The sequence below is a fragment of the Staurois parvus genome, unplaced genomic scaffold (assembly GCF_062004578.1).
Source record: "Staurois parvus isolate SC_StPar_1 unplaced genomic scaffold, SC_StPar_1.0 ptg000426l, whole genome shotgun sequence".
NCBI lineage: Eukaryota > Metazoa > Chordata > Amphibia > Anura > Ranidae > Staurois > Staurois parvus.
The window spans coordinates 2,627,188-2,654,830 of NW_028318222.1; the positions used below are offsets into that span (position 1 = coordinate 2,627,188).

General features: G+C 41.5%; 1 protein-coding gene across 1 annotated transcript in view; it reads left to right on the forward strand.

The window, feature by feature from the left end:
* Positions 1-27,643, forward strand: part of SYNE2 (spectrin repeat containing nuclear envelope protein 2) — a 503,718-nt gene that overhangs the window by 189,717 nt on the left and 286,358 nt on the right. Inside the window, 11 exon segments of the mRNA XM_089687495.1 lie at positions 1,877-2,047; positions 3,567-3,717; positions 6,509-6,667; positions 9,435-9,596; positions 10,861-10,962; positions 12,134-12,307; positions 13,254-13,360; positions 13,445-13,760; positions 17,369-17,533; positions 21,550-24,324; positions 24,556-24,648. Coding sequence (XP_089543621.1) covers positions 1,877-2,047; positions 3,567-3,717; positions 6,509-6,667; positions 9,435-9,596; positions 10,861-10,962; positions 12,134-12,307; positions 13,254-13,360; positions 13,445-13,760; positions 17,369-17,533; positions 21,550-24,324; positions 24,556-24,648 — 4,375 coding nt within the window.

The following is a 27,643-nucleotide window of genomic DNA, read 5'->3' on the forward strand; positions in this document are numbered from 1 at the left end:
CACTCTAAACAGTAAGTCAATTAGGTTAGCTAGCTAGGTGATCTAAACAAAAGGTGAATGGGCATTCACACCTAGACAGTGGTTGGATGAATTAGGATCTCACTAAAGAGCAGACAGTCTGGCTCCTTCAGTTCACATGTCTAGTTCAGAATCAACAACCAGGAATAGTCTTCATATGGCTGATAAATATTACGGTCACATCTGAAGTAATTCTAACCGCATTCTCAGCGTCCATTAGTCACCCTGTGCCCCTAAAAGACACAGGGTGACTTACACATAAGAGGGATATGGGGAGCTGAGACAGGGGTCTCCCCACCCCTCCAAAGGGGGCTGGGTTCCATGGGCCCCCCACCCAAAGTGACTCCCGTCACAAATCATAATGTGTAAAAAAAAACAAAACAAAAACAAAACTGATCACTTCCCCAAAGTAGTACGTTAGTATGGTAACATTATACTACTCTTGTCACAGTGTATTATGAAAAAAAAATCTTAAAAGAAAAAAGTAATAAATAAATGAACTATTATTATTATTTTTTTCATACTGTCACCAGTCAGTGTTCCTGATCACCGCCACACCAGTTATATGATGATGCTGTACTGCACTGGTGGCAGTGTGTTTAAACAAAAAAAAAAAAAACTGTGAAGAAAATTTTTGTTATTCCTTCATTTTCCAAAAAAATTATGAAAAAAAACTTGCCATGCCTCTTAATAAATACCTCAAACTGTCTACTTTGCAAAAAGGGGTCATTTGGGCGATATACTGTCCTGACATTTTTGGGCCTCAAAAAATTAGATTGGCCGTCGGTACTTCAAGATTGATCAATTTCCATATATATTTCATAGTTTGTGAACTCTATAAAATTGCTACAGGCTAAATAATACTGAGTTGGGTTATTTTTGCCAAATAAATTTAGCAGAATACATCTTGGCCTAAATTTTAGGGAAAAAAATTATTTGCAAAATTTTCTAATAGAAACAGAAAAATGTGAGTTTTTTAAAAAACATTTTTAAACTGTTTTCATTAATTTAGCAACAAATAAAAACTCCAGTGGTAATTAAACACCACCAAAAGAAAGCTCTAGTTATGTGAACAAAGTGATACAAATTTTGTTTGGGTGCAGCGTTGCATGATCATGCAATTGTCGTTCAAAGGAAAAAGTGCCCGGTATTGAAGTGGTTAATTACAGGTGCCCCTTACCTGCATAGGCAGTTTTTTGGTAGATATGAACTAACTATTCAAGCCTAAAGGTCACCATTCACAAATCAATGTACTTCAACAATCCTTTATTGTTTCAAGGAGGGAGGACATGTGGCATAAATTATAAAATCGCCTGGTTGACACGTTTTATCCAAGCCCTGTATTAATTATTTCCATGCTGGCTGTAATTTAACTATATTCACACCAAAGAACAAATAAGTAATATATTGCATTAGTTTTCTTTTATAAGGCTAAGTTCATTTTTTAAAAGTATAGAAAATGTCAATCTTGCCAGAAATCCAGTGTTTATTTTAAACTGAAATCTCAGACAGTGTTACCGGCCTTCCTAGTTTTTATACCTCCAATCATTAGAGAACAGCCTAGGGTGACAGTGTTGCTGTTCCATACAGTAAGAAGTAGTGTTGTCACCCTTGTACAAGAAGTGTGTAACTGACAGAATCACCAGGTGAAATAAAGGCTGAAACACGTAAGCCAGCCATTTTAAATTTTGCACCTGGTTTTGCTTTAAATAATAAAAGAATTGTTGAAGGACATTGATTTGTAGGTGCTGGCCTATCAGCTCTATGGAATTATACTTGGACAGGTGTAGACGATTCATGATTTTGTCTAAGGCGAAATCAAATTAGGTAGCACTGACTTTCTTTGCTTTGATTGCAGAATGAAATCATTGATACAGCTAGAGAAGACACTAGAATCATTCATAAATGAGAAGACATCCATTTCTAATGGTTTCCTGGAGCTTCTTCACACTGCCTGCTCCAAGGATATCAGTGGACCTGAAGAGTGTGATATGCTATGGGAAGATACAATGCAGAATATCACTTACAGGTTGGTGAAAATGCAAACAAAAATCAATGTATTAAAAGAGGTATAGACTCCAGAGAGAGAGATCTTTTTACTCCTGTACTAATCATTAGTAAGACCGCATCTGGAATATGCAGTTCAGTTTTGGGCACCAATTCACAAAAAGAACATTGGGGAACTGGAGAAAGTACAGCGAAGGGCAACCAAACTGATACGAGGCATTGAGGAGCTCAGCTATGAGGAAAGATTAGAGGAACTGAATTTATTCTCTCTTGAGAAGAGGAGATTAAGGGGGGATATGATCAACATGTATAAATACATCAGTGCTTCATATAGTGAATTCATTGTGGAGTTATTCACCCTGAGGTCATCACAGAGGACAAGGGGGTACTCTTTACTTCTGGAGGAAAAGAAATTTAATCTCCAAACACAAAGTTTTCTTCACAGTGAGAGCTGTGAAAATGTGGAATAGACTCCCTCAAGAGTTGGTTCTGGCCAGCTCAGTGGATTGCCTTAAAAAAGGCCTGGATTCTTTCTTAGATACACAGAATATAACTGGATACTAACATTTATAGGTAAAGTTGATCCAGGGAATATCCGAATTGCCTCTCGGGGGATCAAGAAGGATTTTTCTTCCCCTGCAGGAGCAAATTGGATCATGCTTCCTCTGGAACAACTGTGGGTATAGGATTATAACTTTTTTTTTTTTAAATGGTTGAACTGGATGGACTTTTGTCTTTTTTTTAGCCAGACTAACTATGTAACTCTGTCTAGGGGTCTTATTTTAATATTTCTCAAAGTTGCCCTACTTTACTGTAATGGCTACCAATATCCTTCCTTTCTTGATCTGAATACTTTTTTCTGGGTCAGTGTCTGAAGTAGTATTGAAGCCTGAGGATTAGCATAGTAGCAAAGCAACTGGTATTTTTAGAAAAAAAGGTGAGAAGTTACAGCCTTAGTAAAGCAGAAAGTATTTCCTAGATTGTAAGCTCGAAAGAGCAGGGCCCTCGATCCCATCATGTTTTGCATTGTATTGGTATTGTTCTGTCACATGTTCTGTCCCCCTTTGTAATGTACAGCGCTGAGCGAACTATTGGCGCTTTATAAATACTGTATAATAATAATAATAAAGTATTTACTTGTCTCGATCCCATCATTAATCAAAATAATAAGGGGTTTATTCCTCTTACTTTATGTTCCTGTAGCTAAATGTACACCCAGAACCACCAAATTATAGTAACAACCCAGTCTCATCTTAAGGGGCCCTATTTAGGCAGTATTTGTACTATTATCCAGTGGCTCTGGATGTAAATTAGGCTACAGGGGTATAAAAGCATGATTTGTTTGGCCATGTCACATCAGGTTTTCCTACTGCCATGTGAACATTTACAGATTTCAGTGGGATGGTGTTGAGCTTTTATTTTTTTAGTTTGTCTGTAAATGTCAAAAAAGCTAAATGGGAAATTTTGGAACTTCAAAGTGGATTTTACCCATTTTTGACATTTTACTGAATTTCCAGCCAATAAACTTGATTTTCTTGCAGGAAGGAGCAGTGCGAAGTGGTAATAGAACTCCTCCGCAAGTTTCAGAGTTACAAGAAGGAACTAACATTACTTATTCAGAAGGCAGAGACCTTAATGACTGGCCAGGCATCCTACATGGGAAAAGAAAATCTTCAAGAGACCCTGAAAAAGGTAATTTTTGCTTTTGCAGAGTGCTTGGCTCCATAAGGGCATTCTCTATTGCACCTTCGAAGTATATGTCACTATAGGTTAGACCCCCTATGTTGCTAGGGGCAGTAGCTGATAACAGGCAGGTCACATGCTGGAGAAGCTCAAGTCCTCAGACAGTTGGTCAGAGCAAACAGACATTAAATGAGTCACCCGACTGATGCCAGGCCACATGCAGAGAGCTGAAGTGTTAGGTGGGGAAATGGAGCAATGATAGACCGTAGAGATAACGGGCCAGTGACCAGGGTAAGCACAGACAAGCTGAACACAGGTTGTCCGAACAATACAGAGGAATAATCCAGGACATTCATAGTCAGAAAGATGTTAGAGACAGACAGATCCCTATTTTGGGCATCAGCAAACAGACAAGCCTCTTGATCAGCAGTAGTTCTGATTTTGCTTTATGGAAAATTAAAGTGTTACTAAATCCACAACAGTAAAATCAGTCTGTATATGCAGGAAAGCATGCTTGTTATACTCACTGTGGAAGCTAAGGGATTAATCCTCTATATTGTGTGAAAAGGCTGTTTGATCATGTTTTCTCTGATCCTCCCAATCTTCTGCTGTCCCCAATCCACCTACTGATAGTACAGAGCTCATGCAATCACATTGCACATGCTTAGTTTGGTGTGTATTGCTAGAGAGTTTTTTTTTTTTTTGATCAGCACAGGGTCAATCAGCACTGTCCAGACAGAGGGTCAGGGGTCCTGCAGCCTCATAGAACAGTCAGGGGAGAATGAAAACTCCTCCTACAAGCTTTAACCAGTGCTCTGCTGGACACTTTTAGAAATCACACGGTTTATGTTTAAATAAATGCATCTCCATGTTGTATGAACTGTAGGAGACCAAATATAGGGAATGTAGGCTCCTGGGTTTAGTAACACTTTAACCATTTCCATACCGGGCACTTTTACCCCCTTCCTGCCCAGACCATTTTTCAGGTTTCAGCGCTCTCACACTTTGACAATTGCGCGGCCATACAACACTGTACCCAAACTAAAATTTTATAATTTCCTTCACACAACTAGAGCTTTCTTTTGGTGCTATTTAATCAACACTGGGGTTTTTATTGTTTGCTAAATTAACAAAAAAAAACAGAACATTTTGAAAAAAAACACGTTTTTCTTTTTCTGTTATAAAAGTTTGCAAATAAATAATTGTTCTTCATAAATTTAGGCCGAGATGTATTCTGCTACATGTCTTTGGTGAAAATAACCCAAATTAGGATGTATTATTTAGTTTGTAGGAAAGTTATAGAGTTCACAAACTATGGGATATATCTGAAAACTGATCAATCCTGAAGTACTGACGGCCAATCTAATTTCTTGAGGTCCAAGAATGTCCAAGAATGTCAGAATAGTACAGATATCCCCCAAATAACCCCTTTTTGCAAAGTAGACAGTCCGACATATTTCATAAGAGGCATGGCGAGTTTTTTGAAGTTGTAATTTTTTTGTCATTTTTCGAAAAATGAAAAAATATAAAAATTATTTTCACTATTTTTTTTTTTTACATACTGTCACCAGTGCAGTACAGCTTCATCATATAACTGGCATGGCGGTGATCAGGGACACTGACTGGTGACAGTACAAAAAACAAAAAAAAAAAATTGATAATTGTTTTTGATAATGGCTGTGATTGGCCCAGCTTGTGCATGTGATCGGTGTGACCATTCACAGCTAGACAAGTGTATACAATGGATGGCATGAAAGGAAGCCATCCATTGTATACAACTGTCATGCGACCTGTTGTGATTGGTCACAGCAGGTCACATGGTACTGGAAACGGGGCTGATACACAGGTGACAGACTGCGCCACAGAGCGGCCCTGCGGGCAGGTGCACTGCGCATGCCTGAAAGGACGCCTTATGGCGTCCACCCGGAGGGACGAGCTGCTCGCCTAGCCACCATCTGGCTATAGGCCGGGCAGCAACTGGTTAATGACTCCTGTGAGCCAGTGCTATGGCCTAAGCTTTAATCCCTTCCCAACTACCCTATAGTAGATATACTGCTACAGGGCGGCAGGGTGCGCAAAATCACGTGTATATTTGCGGCCACTGCTGTCAATCACCGGGTCCTGGCCGGTGATTCCCTGACGGCGCCCAGTGATTACCGAGCATCTCCGATGGGAAGGAGGACTGCTTTGTTTACTAACAGTCGTCCTCTCTGTCAGCTTGGGCACACTGCTCTGGATGGCTGATCACAGTATTGGTGTCACTGGGGGATATCAGTGACACCAAGTCAGTTCCCCCCAGTGTCAGAATGCCCGCTGCAGTCCCACTATAAGTTGCTGATCGCCGCCATTGCTAGTAAAAAAAAATTCCAGTATCTATACCGCCATTTGTAAACGCTATAACTTTTTCACATAAACCAATTCATTTACACGTATTGAGATTTTTTTTTTAAGCAAAGACATGTAGCAGAATACATTTTGGCATAAATGTATGCCGAAATGTGATTTTTTTCATTTTTTTTATTGGACATGTTTAATAGCAAAAAGTCCAAAAAAAGTTTTTTTTTAATAGCCCAAAGATTAAAAAATGCACAGGCCATCAAAGACCAACAAAAGAAAGCTCCATTCATGGGAAAATAAGGGCGTAAATTTCATTTGGGTGCAGCGTTGCATGACCGCACAATTGTCAGTTAAAATAACGGAGCTCCCTAGCGCAAAAAATGGCCTAGTCAGGAAGGGGGGTAAATCCTCAGGAGGGCAAATAGTTAAAAGCAAAATGTTTGACTCGTGTTGTGTTCTACAGGTAAAAGCTGTTAAACAGGAGTTTGATGATCACTCAGAAGATGTTGAAGAGATGAGCAGCACGTGCAAAAAGTTACAATCTCAGATCAATCAGATCAAAAGCTTTGAACAATCTCCATTTCAAACCGAGGCCAACACAATTATTGATAAGTGGCTGGATGTAAGTATCTTATTGGAGGCTCTGGGAAACTGAGTATGTATTCTTTTTTTCTGAGTAGTCATGTAGTGAAGGAATACAGTCATATTTTTAACATCTTATATGGAATTGCAAGTCAAAGGATGTCTTGTTTTCTTTCAGACATACATTATGCCAAGATAGTTTGGACATTTTAATTTGGACATTGTGGTGGCTAATATACAGTCAGGTCCATAAATATTGGGACATCGACACAATTCTAACATTTTTGGCTCTATACACCACCACAATGGATTTGAAATGAAACGAACAAGATGTGCTTTAACTGCAGACTCTCAGGTTTAATTTGAGGGTATTTACATCCAAATCAGGTGAAAGGTGTAGGACACAGAGTTTGCATATGTGCCTCCCACTTGTTAAGGGACTGAAAGTAATGGGACAATTGGCTTCTCAGCTGTTTTATGGCCAGGTGTGTGTTATTCCCTCATTATCCCAATTACAATGAGCAGATAAAAGGTCCAGAGTTCATTTCAGGTGTGCTATTTGCATTTGGAATCTGTTGCTGTCAACTCTCAAGTTGAGATCCAAAGAGCTGTCACTATCAGTGAAGCAAGCCATCATTAGGCTGAAAAAAACAAAAACCCATCAGAGAGATAGCAAAAATGTTAGGTGTAGCCAAAACAACTGTTTGGAACATTCTTAAAAAGAAGGAACGCACCGGTGAGCTCAGCAACACCAAAAGACCCGGAAGACCACGGAAAACAACTGTGGTGGATGACCAAAGAATTCTTTCCCTGGTGAAGAAAACACCCTTCACAACAGTTGGCCAGATCAAGAACACTCTCCAGGAGGTAGGTGTATGTGTGTCAAAGTCAACAATCAAGAGAAGACTTCACCAGAGTGAATACAGAGCGTTCACCACAAGATGTAAACCATTGGTGAGCCTCAAAAACAGGAAGGCCTGATTAGAGTTTGCCAAACGACATCTAAAAAAGCCTTCACAGGTCTGGAACAACATCCTATGGACAGATGAGACCGAGATCAACTTGTACCAGAGTGATGGGAAGAGAAGAGTATGGAGAAGGAAAGGAACTGCTCCTGATCCTAAGCATACCATCTCATCAGTGAAGCATGGGGGTGGTAGTGTCATGGCGTAGGCATGTATGGCTGCCAATGGAACTGGTTCTCTTGTATTTATTGATGATGTGACTGCTGACAAAAGAAGCAGGATGAATTCTGAAGTGTTTTGGGCAATATTATCTGCTCATATTCAGCCAAATGCTTCACAACTCATTGGACGCCGCTTCACAGTGCAGATGGACAGTGACCCAAAGCATACTGCAAAAGCAACCAAAGAGTTTTTTAAGGGAAAGAAGTGGAATGTTATGCAATGGCCAAGTCAATCACCTGACCTGAATCCGATTGAGCATGCATTTCACTTGCTGAAGACAAAACTGAAGGGAAAATGCCCCAAGAACAAGCAGGAACTGAAGACAGTTGCAGTAGAGGCCTGGCAAAGCATCACCAGGGATGAAACCCAGTGTCTGGTGATGTCTATGCATTCCAGACTTCAGGCTATAATTGACTGCAAAGGATTTGCAACCAAGTATTAAAAAATGAAAGTTTGATTTATGATTATTCTGTCCCATTACTTTTGGTCCCTTAACAAGTGGGAGGCACATATGCAAACTGTTGTAATTCCTACACCGTTCACCTGATTTGGATGTAAATACCCTCAAATTAAAGCACATCTTGTTCGTTTCATTTCAAATCCATTGTGGTGGTGTATAGAGCCAAAAATGTTAGAATTGTGTCAATGTCGCAATATTTATGGACCTGACTGTATATAACAGCAAGAAAGCTAAGTGAAATATATCCATACTCTGGTAGATTGGCTCAACTAATTTTCTTTGGCATCCACTGGCATGGGTTTGGGTATCCATGATGATACAGAATGTTTTATATAGTAAGACTCATACAGATGAACCAATCTCCCTTTTGAACTGTATTTTCCTTTCTATCCATTGAAGGGTCTCAGTGGATAATGGTTGTAGATCCAGGTTGACCTTACATGGATAGAGTGTTCTTGACTCTTATGGGCACTTTAAATTTGTAGAATCCCAATGGATCAATATCCTGGATGCTGTTTTAGCCACATTGTACTGTTAGCTGGGTTCATTTTTGTACTAAAATGTCCCTTAAATTATACAAATATATATATTTTCTGCTTAAGGGAAACAAATTTTTATATCTTGCCTAAGCCAAAAATGATCAGTTTTTCTTGAATTGCTAGAAAAGAGCAGTGTACTTCATGTGCCTAGACACTCCTATGCCTTGAGCATTGTGGCAGTCTGGGATCTGCTAAGGCTCTGTGCCTTTGACTGCTAGACTCACCAGATTTGGTGTGAGATTTGGTGAGGTCCCTACTGTGCTGTTCACTGTTCTTCTTGCTGGAGAGAAAGCTACAGTGCAAGGATCTCCCTGTTTCTGCTTCATTCACACTTCTGCTGCTGCTTCTCAATCATTCCCCCACCAATCGAGATCCCCATTCATCAGGTGGGCAGCTCTGACATAGGTAAGCAAAGCCCCAAGATAGCCTCCTCTACACAGAGACATGGCATAGAACAAGCATAGTAAGTCAGCAATGGGTTAAAGATCAACTGCAGGGGGCCTACAGCAATACTAGTTGGTAGTCTTTTGCCCTCTGCTTGCTGTTTTTAGGCACAGCTTTCACAGTTCAGGTCCTCTTTAAATATACATTCATTCATTTGGTATTGGTCTTTCCATACAGATTACAGAGAAACTTGAAAGCTATAATGAAAACCTGAAGAGTGCCATCAGCTTGTGGAACAAAATCCTGCAGGTCTTGGAGGATATTGAGCAGTGGTCTGAATTTAGGAAAAAAGTCTTTGAAACCAGCAATCTAACCAGGGAAGATATTCTGCAGTTAAATGTAAGCGTGGCCTTCTCACAGTGCTTAACTGCCCATCTTGTAACTACACCGGTAAAATTCTAGTCTGTCTGTTCAGCTATGTCTACTATAGAAGCCATCTTTTTCTATCGTAAACTTAAACTCCAGGTACACTGCTATTTACAAGGGAGCAATTTTAACTGCCACAGTATTTGTATTTCTGCAGTCCTAACTACTGCAGAGAGCACCTTTGACTTTAAAGTAGTTGTAAAGGCAAAAGTTTTTTTTTGCCTTAATGCTTTCTATGAATTATGGTAAAAACCTTTCAGCATGCAGCTCCTCCCCCAACCCCCCTAAATACTTACTTGAGCCCACTCTTGATCCAGTGATGTGCACAAGAGCTGAAGCTATCTCTGCTCTCTCTCCCTCCACATTGGTTTAGAGACAGCAGTGGGAGCCATTGGCTGCTGCTGCTGTCAGTTACAGCCGGTAGGGGAGGAGGGGGCAGGGCCGAGCAAATCTGTGTGTCAATGGACACACAGAGCTAGCTCAGGAGCAAGCACGTATGAGTTCCCCCATAGCAAGCAGCTTGCTATGGGGGCACTCAACAGGGGGAGGAGCCAAGAGCACTGGTGGGGGACCTGAGAAGAGGAAGATTGGGGCTGCTCTGTGCAAAACCATTGCACAGTGCAGTTAAGTATGACATGACAATAACAAAATTTACCTTATGAATTACTTTAAAGCTGTGTTCACACTGCTATAGGACAGTAACAATAAGTGGTTGAACTGGGGTTTTTGCCAACCGCCCTGTCATAACGGCCACAGCAGAAATTAAAACACCTATTGCAATTGGTGGGCAGTACAGTAAAACATGACCTATTCAAGTGAATGGGAGTGCTGCGACTGCATGCAGTGGTGACTTATCACCTTCCAGCTGCTTGTCAACCACCCTCTTAAAAGCAATTTACAGCAGATTGCTTTTCAGAAGGACAGCAAGGGTGCTTAAGGCAATAGTGCCGTCCTCTGCAGTACTGTACTGTGGGCCGAGACTGACCTGGTGATTTACCACCGGAAGTGGAATGAATGACGTTAGCTGTTGTTTAACTCAGAAGTGGAGCACCACCCAACGGATAAGTCTCTGCATCCTCTTTATGGTACTAAGTGGAAAGCAATTGTTTAAAAAAAATTAGCATGAAAAATTCTGCTTAAAACTAAGTTCTTTTGAAGTAAGTCCGTTTAGGAAACCGAATTTTCATGTGTACCTGGACATCAGTTAAATCAATTCTGTTTTATGTCAATGTTCCAGATTGAGGTTGAAAATCATGAGAAACATTTAGAAGAAATCCGGAAGCTCTCCAGAGAGATACAAACTCTTTTGCAAACAGATGAACTTCCACTGGAGTTGCAGGTACAAAGGCCTGTATATAACTATGATAGCAGTGTGCCAAGTGTTCAGTGTATAGACTTTTAGTGCTCCATCAGATATACATGTAAAAGAGATCGGGGGATGTAAATAATCCTATTGATGTGTTTTTTTTATGGTTTTTTTATTTTTCTATGTGTGGTTTGTTATACTGTATTTCCATTGGGGCAGCAATATTTGCTTGTTCCATATGCAGACTCTGCTTCCTGCTTTGCAGTTCTACATAACATTTGTTCTTCACTGCTCCTTCTCACAATGCAATATGGCCACCTCATTTGAAAAAAAAAAATGTGTGTCTGTTTTGGACACTGAGCAGATGTCAGGCAGCCCATAGATGATTCGATTTTCTTTCCTTCCACCGTGGAGGGAAGGAATAAAAATCGCTTGATTCCCCCATCAGCATAGTGTTGATGAGGCAATGTCTCCTGCAGTTCTATTGTGTTTTGCGAATAGGATTGGGGGGGGGGGGTTGGCTTTGAGCTTTCCTGACTGGCACAGCACAATGAATACTGCTAGCAGCTATAGCGGACAGCAGAAATTCTATTTTAAACATCTGACAGGCTGGTCGTACCCAAGTTGATCGATGGGTACAATCAGTCTGCCCATACATGGATCAAATCTCAGCTGGTTACTGCTGAACTGGCCAAATTCGGTCCTTGTATAGCCAGCTTTTTAGCGTAGATAAACAAAGCTAAGACACTTCCTCAAAATTAGAAGCAGCATTGTCAGCCTTTCATGCACACTCCTTATTTTGGCCAATGGGCTGCCTATGTTGGTAGCCCAACAGCCTACTGCAGAAACTTACATAGCAAGCTGACCGTGCTAAGCCACTGTCTCATAATTAGCATCAGAGTTGTCAGCCTGCTATGCTCAGAAAGTGCTATTATTGGAAGGATTTCCAGATAAGAAACATTTCAACAGATTTTCAAAATATGATTTACTTAAGGAAACTGGTTAATAGATTAGGGTTTACCAGTGCCGCAGACGGCTCCCTTTAGTGGCTAATATGTAAATCTCTTATTTAATCCAATAAAAAATATGGAAAAGCAAGCTTGGAAAACCAACACATCAGTTATAAGGCACATTATACACTCTCTGGAAGTATATTATACTTCCCCTTCAATAATAATTATTACTATTACATGTCTTTCCTCAGGTTATTCAGACCAACCTGCAAAGTAAAGTAACTTCTCTATCCATGTTTGCTTCATCAAGAGTTAATATCTTGGAAAAATCACCAATAACTCCAGCCCTGAGCCCACCTTTTACTTGTTCAACAGACGGGGGCTTAGTACAGACAAGCACTGCTCCCACTGGAGACCCATCTCAGGTAACCTTTTAAGAACTAGAACGTTTCCTTAATATAGAAAGAAATATTTGTATATGTTAATATATCATCATATAAGATTCGTCGGTGATTAAAAAGACCACACAGTGTAATGCAGTGCAGAAATGCATCTCTTTTCCTTCAGGTGCTCAGTTATAATTATCATTTGCATTTAGAAGTGTTGTGTGGTGCTGTTTTTTCTTTTTGTTTTTTTTTTGCTGCCAATGTCTATCAGCGCTAAAATATTGGTGTCAAAAACATGACTATATTGTATTTCCATAATGGTCCTTGTGGGAAGTGCCTGGAGGAGTGGAATTGGAGGGGGCAACACCAAGCCTACATTCACAAATTTGAGAACTTTTCCCTATTTTGTTTGTCCACCCAGACAACTGTAATGAAATGGGTCCTGTGGATGTTGAGAGTCAGAAGACTCTATATTTTTTTTGTTAATCTGAAACCACCTAGTAAGTGGTCTGTGAAATTAACAAGTAGTTTTACATATTTATTTATTTTATTTATTTCAGGTACTTATATAGCGCTGTCGATTTGCGCAGCACTTTACATTTACATATTGTACATTCACATCAGTCCCTAACCCTCAAGGGGCGTACAATCTAAGGCATATAATGCAGACCGCCCCCTGCATTCATTAGTTAATTGTAGCAGTAGCATGCTTTGAAATAATCACATGACACAAGGGGCAGAAATGCCTTTTGGAGATGCCCAAGGCACCATGATGTTGAATTGTGACCCTGGGCAAGGACCTAAAATTCCAAACACAAGAGTAAATGTCTATGTATCAAGCTGAAAGGTTCATGATTACTATTACCATATGCCCATACATATTCCCTGGACAATATGCCAAGATAGTGATCTTATATTTGATCTTGTTTAAGCCTCTGTAGTTTAGGTAAATTAAACCCAGGAAATTCCTTTTTTGTTGGAACAGTATGTAAATGGAGGGGCAGAGACAGAAAGAAGAGTTGAATGTATGGATGAGACCCCAATGAGTAACAGGCAACAAGATTCCCCAGCTTTACCATCAGAACCAGAGAGGTAACATACTGTTCAGAGTATCTGCTCAGTGCTGTACATTACTGAATTACTTGTCTTCACAAGGCTCTTCTTTTCTTTCATTAGCAGGATTGAATTCCAGACTGAATTGCAGCCCAATCTGCCAGGAGTCCAACAGAGTGAACAGTTAAGGACTCTCCATTTCAGGTTGTCAGAACTGAAGGAGAGGCGAGAGAACCTCAACACTGAGCTGCAGCCAGGGCAGAAAGAAAAAATAAGGCAACTGGACAGCTTTATGCTTCTTCTGCAGGATGGTCAGGAGCTTTGTGGTTTACTGGAAGAGTCAAATGCAGCTACAGGCTCTGATGGGTCTCTCCAGGGTCAGAATAGTCAGTTGCTGGATATCGCACAGCTTCATGACAGCTTCATGCAAGAATTGCAGGCAAGCTTCTTACATTTTTTGTCAATCTTTCCTTTATTGTCAACCCATCCTAGTATAAATACAGAAGGTGTGAGGGAATTAGAAATGTCATACCAATGGTTTAGGAGTCCAAAATAATTTATTTTAGCATAAAAGTCACAAGCCAAGGGGTTTAAAGACCAGTCCATGCCCCCTTCATCAGGGTTCAAAGTACTGGTGGAGAAATTACACCCTAAAGCAGGGGTGTCCAACCTTTTGACTTTCCTGGGCCACATTAGAAGAAAAGGAATTGTCTTGGGTCACACACGAAATACAATAAGGACAGCTGATAAGCAGAAAGAGACGGACAGATCACAAGTTAATGATCACTGATAGAGATAATGTACCTATCTAAGTAAAAAAAACTTCACCTTTTTTGCAATATTTTTTGTTCTAAAAATAAGAGGGCAACATAAATGAGTGCTATATTTGACATGGTTTTTGATAATCCAACGCTTCAATATCTGGTTCGATGGATGGAGTAGCAATTCTCAATTAATTCTCAAGGTGCTCTCTTCATGTGCTTCATCCTTTTAAATAGTTGCTCACAAGTATAGGTGCTGCCAAAAACTGATGACTTGATTAAGGTGTGATTGAGAAAAGTGGAATATTGTTATTTTCGAAGGTAAAACTAATAAAAGTTAAAAAAAAAAAAAAAAAACTCTCTAGCCATATGTGTTTGCTAATTGTAAACACATTTTTACAGAAATTTAAGAAAAAAAATCAAAGGTGTGCTTGTCTGTTCATTGTTTCTTAATTGACTCAGCCTGATGCAAACCTTTAAATAAAGAATTAAAAAAATCATCAACATTTTTAAGTAAGTTTACAATTTTACATTCATAGCCGAATTGGTCTGCACGTTGGACACCCCTGCTCTGATGGGTTTATAGATACCGGAGCAAGTTTATATTCTGTAAGCAACAGGATTCATCAGCTGGTATTTGTAGAGAGCTCTCTGTAAAAAAAAAAAAAAAAAAAAAAAACAGCTGCTGAAACATGCAGGTTACACCATATGAAATTACTTTTGTAGCATTCAAACCTCTCTCTGTTTGAAGTCTATCATTTCATTTCCACCAGTATTTTGAACCCAATGAAGAGGACTTGTTACTGTCCATAAACATATTGGCTTTTGACATTTAGACTCCTAAATTAATGACGTGAGGCTTCTGATTCTCCAGTCCTTCCTTGGTTTCCGCTATGGTGCTTCTCTGTGTTTGCTTCATTACCTTCACCACCTTGAATTTCAAACTTACCTGTACTTGGATCTACAGTAGTAGAAGTAAGGGCACTGCAGTCACCAATATCTCTTGAAACACAGTTGTCAGGATGATCATTTAGCTTTGCTATTTAGTGGTTGTTTATTCACATTAAACATGGGGTTGGGAATTTGACTTTTTGCTGCCTTTTGAATGTTTATAGCTGCTCTCCAAGTAGTGAACCTGTAGGAGGAGGCTTAAAGCAAGTGGAACCGATGTTTTCAGAAGAAGCTAATGTGACCGTTATTCCATTTGAGCTGTTCGCTATAAAGTACCTATATATATTTTGGTCACCCATACACTAGTTAATATCCACACACTTGCACATCTGTTGTGTTATTATACTGCTTTCACCCCCTCCGTGCTCTGTTGCTGCAGTTCACTGATCTGTGAGTACTGTTCACTGTTCCAGCATAGTTCACTTACCTGCCTGTCTACATGTGTCTAAGGATTTGGAGACCTTTGACAGGGTTCATTTACACTTGCTTCAACTTTACCACACATTAAAGCTCCTACCGCTTTAACATGCTTTCTTGATGCGTGTTTGCTGCGTCTGTGATGCTTCGGTGTTGTTTTTTTGAAGCTTTAATAAAGCTTGGCAAATGCCCTGTGTGTATGTTGAATTTCAATTTGTTTTAAAGGGGCCCAACAGGACTCCAATGCAGTAGTACCCCACTCAACAGATCCCTAGCTCTTTAGTACCCCTGTTCAGCAGATCCCCAGCTTATTAGTACCATCGTTTAGTCAGACGTACCCCCAGCTCTGCTGATTATTATTATACAGTATTTATAAAGCGCCAATAGTTCGCTCAGCGCTGTACATTACAAAGGGGGAAAGAACATGTGACAGAACAATACCAATACAATGCAAAACATGAGGGGATTGAGGGCCCTGCTCTTTCGAGCTTACAATCTAGGAGGGAGGGGATGGTAGTACAGGAGGAGATAGCTGTGGGGGATGGAGTGGTAGGTAGAGTGGAGGAGGTCGGCAAGTTAGCAGGGGGTGGGGTAGGCTTCCCTGAAGAGATGGGTTTTCAGGGTGCGCCTGAAGGAGAGGAGAGTAGGTGATAATCTGATGGGTTGGGGCAGGGAGTTCCAGAGGATGGGTGACACCCTGGAGAAGTCCTGGAGGCGGGCATGGGAGGAGGAGACCAGGGAACTAGAGAGAAGGAGGTCTTGTGAGGAGCGGAGTGTGCGTGCTGGGCGGTACTTGAATATTAGGTCGGTGATGTAGTTCGGGGCAGTATGGTGGACAGCTTTGTACGTCAGTGTTAGGATTTTGAATTTGATCCGTTGCGCAATCGGAAGCCAGTGGAGGGATTGGCAGAGGGGGGTGGCAGAAACGGAGCTGTTGGAAAGGTGAATGAGTCTGGCAGCCGTATTCAGGATCGACTGAAGTGGGGATAGCCAGCGGCTGATGCCCCACTCGGTAGTACACTATATATTCTTCTCATGTTGCACACCATGTGTACCATCTGCTAGTTGCTCTGCTCCAGTCTTGACCCTGCTAACCTTCCTGCTGCTTCAACCTGCAAACCAGATGTGATGCCTGCACCAGATGCTCCCAGAATGTATACATGAGCCGGAAATGACTGCTGCTGATGTCTTTCCAGTTCACTTGTTGGTTTCCCATTGCATCCTGGGCTATCTCATACATGCAAAACCTACAAAACAAAGCTAAAGCTGAATAAAAGCCTCTCTAAAACTGCAGGTGCTGTAAGTGAGTTCTGCCTAGACTCCTTTCGGCTTTGGAGACCCAAGAAGGTTGTATGGGGAATAATATTTGAAGCAAAGCAAACACAACGTGTAAACAGAATTGTAAGCCTACAATTTGTATTTATTGACATGTGCTTTGATTGACATTCAGAGTGCTTTAAAAAAGCGTGTCCAATGCCACATTTTGATGCAAGTGTAAACAAGCTCTAAAACCCTAAGTTTTTTGTTTTTTTTTTTAAATAATGTCTGTGTTCCATTGGGTAGATTTTCATTCTTTCTCTCTGAGACAACAGTAAAGATAATCCTCTCTTGGTTGTAACCAGAACAGCACCCCCATTGGAAGACTTCCTCTCTATTATTGCTCCAACAACTCAAATATATTGGATTTCTTATCTTTGTGTCTTGTTGGCAGTGGTCACCATGACCAAAAAAAAGAGAAATCGCACAGACAGAAATACAAACCTAACAGTAGTTCTAGTCCTACCTGATCCCATCCAGTAAAAAAAAAATTGGTATAACCCAATCCTCCACCCAATATTTTTGTTAAGGGCTTCACCATGAAACACTTAGCTGTCTCCGGGATATAAGTTGTCACTCATTTTTCTCTTCTGACTTACAGCATACTGTGCAGACTCTGAAAAGCCACATCGAAGAAGAACACCACTATGACAGTCTCTCCAGTGCCCTGAATAACAAAATGACAAGTTTTTATGAAGAGCTTCTTAATTTTACTGGCTCATCACGGGAAAACGCACCATGCGAACTGAAGAGGCAGAAATTACAGGTGCAATTTGTCTGAGATAATACATTTCTCCATAGAACATTGCTCAATTAGGAAGGCTCCTGGATCTATAACCTTTCAAATACACGTTATTCAGGAAGAAAATTGTCTTGAAACAGGGCTAGTTAATTTTTTTTTTTTTTTTCAGAGGAGCCTTTTTGCAATGCAACTTGGTTCATTTATCACTTGGAAGGAAGCTAGTAATAAAGTCACAAAGGGAGATTCTAATGTCTTATATTTGTAGAAAGGAACATGGGAAGAAATCTTCCAAAACTCCTCTGAGATAGGGCAGTTATCCTCTTAAGCTATTCAGGTGGGCCCTACACATTGATGTCCATCACTTTCATGTAGACCTAAAATCCTGCAAGCATCCTCTTTATTTTTTTTTGCCTTTTTGAATTTTATACTCCTATTTTAAAAAGCCTGCTCATTAAATACTATGTTATTTTTGTTTTTTTTGTGTGCGCATGTGTCTTCTGGATAAACAAAACACTTATACCTCGCATGCTCTAATATAATATACACCTCCTCCCTCCACGCCGCCAAGCAGGCCTACTTTGTTAACCTAATAAACACCCTCTCCTCCTGCCCCCGCCGACTCTTCTCCACCTTCAACTCCCTGCTCTCCACCCCCCCCCCCCCCCTCCTCCACTCAGTACCTCTCTCACCGCCCACGAGATTGCCACCCATTTCCACAACAAGATTGACGCTATCCGTAAGGACATCGTCAACTTGCAATCTACCTCCCCACCTAGCCTCCTCGCCCCCGTCACCCCTTCATCTCCCCCCTCCTCTGCCCTCACAACCGCACTGCCCCCCTCCTCTCCCAATGCCCCGCCCACCATAACCCCCCGCCGCACTGCACTCCCTCAGCCCTGTCACTACTGAGGAAGTCGCCAAAGTCCTCTCAAAAGCCCGCCTCACTACCTGCCCCCTGGACCCTATCCCCTCTCAACTCCTCCGGTCACCCCCCTCTTCCCTCATCCGCTCCCTCACCCACATCTTCAATCTCTCCCTCTCTACTGGTGTATTCCCCTCCCCCCTAAAGCACGCGCATATCACCCCCATCCTCAAAAAGCCCTCCCTGGATCCCGCGGACCCCAACAACCTCAGACCCATCTCTCTGCTGCCACTCACCTCCAAGCTCCTTGAACGCATAGTCTACGATCGCCTAAGCGCCCACCTTACAGACAATAACCTCCTTGACCCTCTACAGTCCGGCTTCCGTCCCCTACACTCCACTGAAACTGCCCTCCTCAAAATCACTAACGACCTACTCAACGCCAAAGCCAAGGGCGACTACTCTGTCCTCCTTCTCCTGGACCTCTCTGCGGCCTTCGACACAGTTGACCACCCCCTCCTCCTTAATAAACTACTCTCCCTTGGCATCGGAGATACTGCTCTCTCTTGGTTCTCATCCTACCTATCCCGACGCTCCTTCAGTGTCACCTACAATGGTGTCACCTCCCCCTCCCTCCCCCTCTCTGTTGGGGTCCCCCAGGGCTCTGTCCTTGGACCCCTTCTCTTCTCCATCTACACCTCCTCCCTGGGCAAACTCATACAATCTCACGGCTTCAACTATCACCTCTATGCTGACGACACCCAAATCTACCTCTCCACCCCTCACCTCACCCCCACTATCTCCGCCCGCATCACTCACCTCCTAAATGACATCTCAGACTGGATGTCGCTACATTTTCTCAAGCTCAACCTCTCCAAAACCGAGCTCCTCATCTTTCCCCCTGCCAACACCCCCCCCCCCATCCTATCCATCATCACCAACAACTCCACTATCACTCCCGCCCCGCAAGCCAAAGTCCTTGGCGTCATTCTTGACGCAAACCTCTCCCTCCAACCGCATGTCAAATCACTCACAAACACATGCAGGCTCCATCTTCGCAACATTGCCAAGATACGCTCCTTCCTCACCCCAGACACCACCAAACTTCTAGTACACTCCCTCATCATCTCACGCCTTGACTACTGCAACTCCCTCCTCACTGGCCTACCCAAGTGCAGGCTCTCCCCGCTCCAGACCATCCTGAACTCAGCTGCCAGACTCATCCACCTCACCACCCGCCCCACCTCTGCCACCCCCCTCTGCCTCTCCCTCCACTGGCTCCCGATTGCCCAACGCATCAAATTTTAACTCCTAACCCTGACCTACAAAGCCGTTCACAACACTGCCCCTGACTACCTCACCAACCTGATCACCAAGTACCACCCTACCCGTACCCTTCGCTCCTCACAGGACCTCCTCCTATCCTGCTCCCTGGTCTCCTCCTCCCATGCACGACTGCAGGACTTTTCCAGGTCCTCCCCCATCCTCTGGAACTCACTGCCCCAATCCATCAGACTGTCGCCTTCCCTATTCACATTCAGGCGCTCCCTCAAAACCCATCTTTTCAGGGAAGCCTACCCCACCCTCACCTAACGGCCATCCTCCCTCATTCCTCCCACCACTTCATCCCCCTCAGCCACTTCCTACTGTACCTTTACCCCCTCCCTCCTAGATTGTAAGCTCGTAAGAGTAGGGCCCTCTTATCCCTCGTACGTTGTTTGTTGTTGTACTGTGCCATGTATTGTCCCCCCTATTGTACAGCGCTGAGCAAACCCTTTGGCGCTATATAAACTCGTAGTAATAATAATATATATATATATATATATATATATATATATATATATATATATGTGTGTGTGTGTGTGTATGTATATATGTGTGTGTGTGTGTGTGTGTATATATATATATATATATATATATATATATATATATATTATATATACACACACACACGCAGAAACTTTATTAGGTACACCTTGCTAGTGCCAAGAAAATACCCTCCACACCATCACCAGCTTGAATCGTTGATACAGGGCAGGATGGATCCGTGCTTTCATGTTGTTTACGCCAAATTCTGACCCTACCATCTGAATTTTGCAGAAACCAGTCTGCCATTTCTCCTCTGATATCAACCAGACTTTTTTGTCTACACAGCTGCCACTCACTAGATATTTTCTGTTTCGGACCATTCTCTGTAAATCGTAGAGATGGTTGTGCGTGAAAATCCCAGTAGATCAGCAGTTTGTGAAATACTCAGACCAGCCCGTCTGGCACCAACAACTATGCCACGTTCAAAGTCACTTAAACCCCCCCCTTTCTTCCCTATTGCTGGGTTTGAACTCCAGCAAGTTGTCTTAATCATGTCTAGATGCCTAAATGGATTGAGGTTCTGCCATGTGATTGGCTGATTAGCAATTTGTGTTACCAAGCCATTGAGCAGGTGTAGCTGATAAAGTGGCTGGTGAAGAAATATATATATATATATATATAAAATCTTTTTTTTTTTTTTTGGTTCCTTTGCTATATTTTTTCTTTCTGTGATTCTGCTCCCTCTCCTCCTTTCTGTTTTATTTTCCTGTCTTTTCTTTATTTCATTTTCCTTTGGGTTGAAGGAAACCCAGAAATCAGGTAGCCAATATGCCCAAAGTATTACCATGTTCAATTCCTCCTTATATTAAACCTGTCAATAAACATTAAAAACAGCCACTTACTGGTGAGAGCTGAAGTTTGTATTTACATAATAGAGCCCCTCCAAGTTTAGGGGCTCCTGTGAAGCTTGAGCAGATACATTCAATTAACTCTTGGGGCCCCCTGAACAACATTGCTGTTTAGTGAGAATGTGCATTCTTGATTGGAGTACTGTGCCTAGGGTGTGTTGGAGCACTGGAGATCCAGAACACTGTACTCTGTTAAATTAGCGGTCTGTCTCTCTAGTGTGCTGACAGCACAAGGAAGTTTTTAACTGTTTTATTCACAAACACCTACAAAATCGCATATTCTTCACTTTTTTTTTTTTCAGCCTATGTATCAAAAATAAAAAGATTATAAACCATTAAATTGTGCTATAAAAAAAATATTAAAAAATGTAAAAATGTTTTGTATAGTTGTAAAGGTTTTTCTGTTTTGCTGCTATTTTGTGTGATACTGTATATACTATTTTCCTCTGTTTGCCCTCTAGGAGCTACGCAATCAGTATGAAGTCTTACAGAAGGACCTATCTGAGGTGTCTCAGGTAGCAGAAGGTGTGAAGCAGAGCACCTCTCCGCCCCAAGTCGTACGTATCCAGGAGGCCCTGGACATGTATCAGTGTAAAATGAAAAGTTATTTGGAGCGACTTGACTATCTGAAAGAAGCAATAGAACAGCCTCCCATGGTTGATAAAAGCAAGAAAAAGAAACCCAAGAAAGGGACAAAGAAAAAAATAGGGCATGCTGAAAAATCCACATTAGAACCATCCTTGCAACCTTCTGTGCAACTTATTGAAAAGCACACAGTACCGCCTTCAGTGGATTCTGAGAAGGCTGCAATAGAGCCTTTAGTGCAGCCGGCAGTAAATGTTCCAGCACCTCCACCAGATTCTGCAGTACATCCTGATGTTGAGTTGTCAGTGCAGCCTCCAGACCAGTCTGCAGGTGAGCTTTGGTTAAAACACAGAACATCTTTTGAAGAAAAGCTAGCACTAGATCCTGCAGTAGAACCTGCACAGTGGCCCTCAGTGCAAACGACAGAAGAGTTTCCTATGTACCAAGAGTCAACAGTGCAATATAGAGAGGAATTTTCAATGGAGCTTCCAGTGGAGCCTTTAGAGCTACCAGTAGCAGAGCATTTTAGCCATCCTGCAGCTGAACCGCCCGTGATTTGTGTGGCAAATGTTTTATTGCAGCCTGCACCAGAGCCTTCAGCACAGCCCACAGTAGATCTTACTATGAGACCTTCAGAAGTGGTTTCAGCATTAACTGCAGGAGAACCTTCTGTGTTGCCTGAAACAAAGTATCCTGTGCAACTTGCAGCAAAACCTTCTATTCCACCTACTGCAAAATCTGCAGTGCAGGCTTCAGAAGAACCTTCTGTTCAGCCCGGTGCAAGACCTTCAGCACAGCCTGCAGCAGAGCCTACTGTTCAGCCTGGTTCCAGACCTTCATTGCAGCCTTCAGGACAGCCTTTTGTTCCACCCAATGCAAGTTCTTCAGGGCAGCCTGCACCAGACACTCCTGTTCAGCCTGGTGCAAGACCATTGCAACCTTCAGGAGAACTTTCTATTCAGCCTGGTGCAAGAACTTCAGTACAGCCTACAGCAGAGCTTACTGTTCTGCCTGGTACCAGGCCTTCAGCACAGCCTTCAGAAGAGCCTTTTGTTTCACCCAAAGCAAGTTCTTCATTTCAGCTTGCACCAGAGACTACGGTTTATGCTGGTGAAAGACCTTCAGAAGAGCCTTCTGCTTCACTTGATGCAAGAGATTTAATTCAACCTGCTGAACTGTCCATGTTTCCTGTTGTCAATAGTTTATTGCAGCCTGCACCAGAGCCTTCAGTGCAATCCGAAGTAGATATTATTATGAGACCACCAGATGTTGTTTCAGAATTGACTGCAGAAGAACCTTCATCATTGCCTGAAACAGAGTCTTCTGTGCAACTTACAGCAGAACCTTCTGTTCCACCTGCTGCAAGACCTATACTGCAGCCTTCAGGAGATCTGTCTATTCAGCCTGGTGCAAGACCTTCAGTACAGCCTGCAAAAGAGCTTACTGTTCTGCCTGGTACAAAGCCTTCAGTGCAGCCTTCAGGAGAGCCTTTTATTCCACCAAATGCAAGTTCTTCAGTGCATCCTGCAGCAGAAATTATTGTTTATGCTGGTGAAAGACCTTTGGTGCAACCTGCAGAAGAGCCTTCTGCCTCGCTTGAGGCAAGAGTTTTAATTGAATCTACAGAAGCATCTGTGTTTCCTGTGGCCAAAAGTTTATTGCAGCCCTCAGTGCAACCTAGTGTGGATCTCGCTACGAGACCAGCAGAAGTTGTTTCAGCATTAACTGCATTAGAACCTTCAGTGTTGCCTGAAACAAAGACTTCTGTGCAACTTGCAGCAGAACCTTCTGCTCCGCCTACTGCAAGACCTACCGTGCAACCCTCAGCAGAGGCTTTTGTTCAAACCGATGCAAGTTCTTCTCTGCAGCATGAACCAGAGATTATTGTTCTGCCTGGTGCCAGATCTTCAGTGGAGCCTTCAGAACCTTTTGTTCTACCCAATGAAAGTTCTTCAGTGCAGCCTACATCAGAGACTATTGTTCAGCCTGATACTAGATCTTTAGTGCCATCTCCAGTAGAGTCTTTAGTGAAAACTACAGTAAAGTCTTCAGCGGACGCTTCAGTGCAGCCTTTAGTAGGATCATCTATGTCAACTGTAATTGATTCTGTAGTACCATCTGCAGTGGAGCATACACTTCAACTTACAGTACAACCTGCAGAAAGACCTTCAGCACAGCATGCACCAGAGCCATGTAGGCAAAATGTGGTGGGTCTTTCTTTACAGTACACAGTGGAAGATAAAGAGAAGGATTTAGAGGATCCTTCTGGTGTAGTAGAACTTACCACACATTCCTTAGCTGCTCCTTCAGAGGGAGCTTTGCAGGGCAAAATACAAGCAGTGAAAACTTCAGAGCAAGATGCAGACAATTATGCACCGCAAGTTGTTGTGGAGAATGTAGTGCTCAACATTTTGGCACAGGGAGTGCAAGGCCCAGAGGTACTTAGAGCCCAAGAGGCAGCAGAAAGTGCAGTGGAAGATGCAATGAAACTTGCAGTACAGGATAAAGAAGACCAAACACAGCCTCATCTAGAAGTGTCTACATTTCCTCACAAGCCTTCGTGCTCACCTACTGATCAGCCCCCAGTGCAGCCCAGCAAGTCAGAAATTACAAAGGAAAGAAAAAGTTCTAAAGGAAGAAAAAAGAAAAAGGTAATTTAATTAGATTTCATTTTACAGTGTTCTTGTTACAAAATTGCTTTTACAACAGCAAGGTGCTAAAAATGTATTAGGCTGTCAGATAAACAATTTGGGCCATGACAAATGCGCTAATATGTAGGCATTGATTGTTTCACTGTTTTGCCAATGGTTTTAACTTGTGAACTCTGGGACTGATGTGAAAATAAAATTTTACATATAGTTTTTTTTTTGTTTTTTTACCAGTTGATTGCTGCTTCATACACTGTGGACAAGCATGCAGTGAATGGTGTCACTTCACCAGTAGAAAAGAGTTGCACTTTGGATCACAGTGAAGAGGTAAAACATTGAAGGGGATTTGTAATTTTTTAAATATCTTTAACAGAGAAGCATGGGCTTTAGAAAAAACAAAAAAACCCATTATACTCACCTAGGTGGATGCAGCATCGATCTGTTGTTTCATCTGTCCCCTGCTGGCTGTGTACTGAGAACTGAGCAATCAAACACTACTCATCAGTCACTGGCTCTCTACTCTGCCCCTCCAGGTCTCACTGGAGCACTGGGCTGTGGAGGGAACTGGAGCAGCTGGCTTAGGCTCTAAGTGGCTTTCTGAGAGGCTGAGCCAGCTGCCGGTCCAGGCTTCTGGGTGGATCCCAACCATATCGGGATCTTTTCAGACCGGCTCTGTGACGTCAGCCAACAGTAGGCTTCAGTGCACTGTTGGCTGAAAACCTGTCATAGGAGTGCAGGACTAACTGTGATCCAAAACTTTGTCTATACTTCTATAAGATACACTTACAAGAGACTGGGCACTCCTATATGTCATGCTTTTTAACCCAACACTAAATGGAATTTTGATTTGATGTGTTCCTGGGCTTGTGACTTTGATCTTCACAGGGTTGGGAGCGCTCATTTATTTGTTGTTTTGTACTTACAAGAGATTGGCTTTAAAGGGACCCTGTTACTATACAGAGGTTTCCAAAAAAATTTCTGTAAAGAAGGGTTTATATACTTTATCATTTTTATATGGCTGATAACTTATCTGAAGATATATATATATATATATATATATATATATATATATATATATATATATATATATAGAAATAAATGTACAAAAAAAAACATATAAAGTCCTTATTCCCAAATTCCTTAGTGCTCCAACCAAAAAAAAACTCCATTCCACCAGATATGGATCAGTTTATCCTTCCAACCAGCTCCACAGTAGTGCAAGAGAAAAAATGTATTTAGTGTAATATTGGTAATACTTCTTTATACTAATAATGATAATACCAGGCCACTCACATTTCACAAAATCAAAAGCATTGTTTATTTGCCTTCAAACGGCCAAACATCGTTCCCATAGCTTCCACAGACAGCTTCAGAAACCTCACAGCCTTCTAGCAGAGGATGACAGAGTGTCTCTCTAACCAACATCAAAGATGGCCGCTTGGAACGCACCGCTTAGCGTGCGTTCCACTCACCGGAAGTTGCCTGCAGACCGGAAGGGCATTTCGCCCCTCTCACAGGGCACTCTCAAGACACCTGTCACCTGGAGGAGTCCTGGAGGCTGTAGAGGGGGTATAGGATCCCTAAAAGTCCTAAAAGGTGTGCAAATCACCAGTATCTGGTGAGTGCGGTTTATGTTGGTTACAGCACTGGTGGATGGTGGAAGTACATACTAAAAGGAGAAAGTTTTTTTTTTTTTTTTGGTTGGAGCACTAAGGAATTTGGGAATAAGGACTTTTATGTTTTTTTTTTTTGGACGCAAATTTTTTTGGACATTTATGTGTGTATGTGTATATATATATATATATATATATATATATATATATATATATATATATATATAATCTTTTGATTTTTTTTATATAATTTATTATTATTTATATTATTTGTGAGTTTCGATTTGCGCTGTTTATTTGGTTTATATTATTTGGTGTGTTACACTAGTGTACAGCAGCAATTCATACTATATATATTTATTTGGGGGTGTGGTTCTTCTGTGGCGCTGGAGTTTGCAATTCATGATAACTTATCTGAGCTGCAAAAAGAAATGCAGAGGTATTGTTGCTGACCTACCCTAAACTACAATTCGCTATATTTAATGCTATAACAAAATAAGAAAAAGCAACCATGAAAAAATGTAAGACATATAAACAATTGCTTTAAATTTCAACGTCAGACAAATAGAGATGATACGTATATGGGAGCTGTTTTACCTTCTAGAGGATTTGTATCTCTGCCCATCCAGTTATGAAATTTATACAGTACTGCCACACAGCACAACCCTATCTGGCAATGGAAGACAACCTGATTTTTCTCTGCTGCAGGTAAGTAACCTCTACAGGTCTTATCCCTTCCCCAACCTGTGACTGCGAAATGAGAGATGAAACAGCAGTCTGGTAGTATGTCACTCAACATTTCTTAGTACATGAGCGCTACTGTTACAACTGATTGGCTACATGTGCTCCTAGTCTGAGCTCTGTTATACAAAGAGGGCTGATAGCAGGTTAAAATCAAATAATTGTTTACATTTAATGATGTATTGATGAATACAGAGCTGCAATATTTTGTGTCTTGTATCTGGCTGGAGTTCATCTTTAAGGCAAACACTGCTGTAAAAAATAAAAATATTAGCTTTCTGAAAATACACTTCAAAGGCAAAGTATACATTTGTTTAGCCCAAACTATTCTTTTTTAGTGGTGGATAGGTTGGGGAAGGATTTTTTTTACTACAAGTACTAAATTCTCTTTCAATTTCCTAGTTTAGACATTTTATTTTACATGTTGAACAGCAGAGGGCAGTGATACTCCAGAGAAAGTTTGCAGAATTTTTTTTTTTGTAACCCTTTTGCTTATACAATGTAACCTTTAATTTCTTTATTTTCGATGTGTCTTATCTTTACTGAATACCTATATAAAAGTGCATGCAGCTATTCTGCATGTTAAACAGCAGGGGCAATGAAAACATTGACAAAGTTTGCTTTCAAATAAATAGCATTTAAACTTTTCACTTACATAACCTTTGCTTTCTTTACAGTTTGTGACTTGCCTTGTCTTTACTGAATAATTATACATAAATATATATGCATCAAATGAAGAGGGAGGGGTGAGTCAGATATCAGGTGTTTTCCCCCAATGCAGCCATGAGTTGGTTTGTCACCAAACCATTTTCTTGTTAACTGCTGTCCTTTATCAGTGGTACATAAGTTTCCTAGACGGTCCACATACTGGAAGACATGAAAGTGGTAAAAAACTTTCTGGGAAAAAAATCCTCCTGCAGCATAATACTAACATATTATAAAAGACTTACCTTAAAATGAAGCCCTGC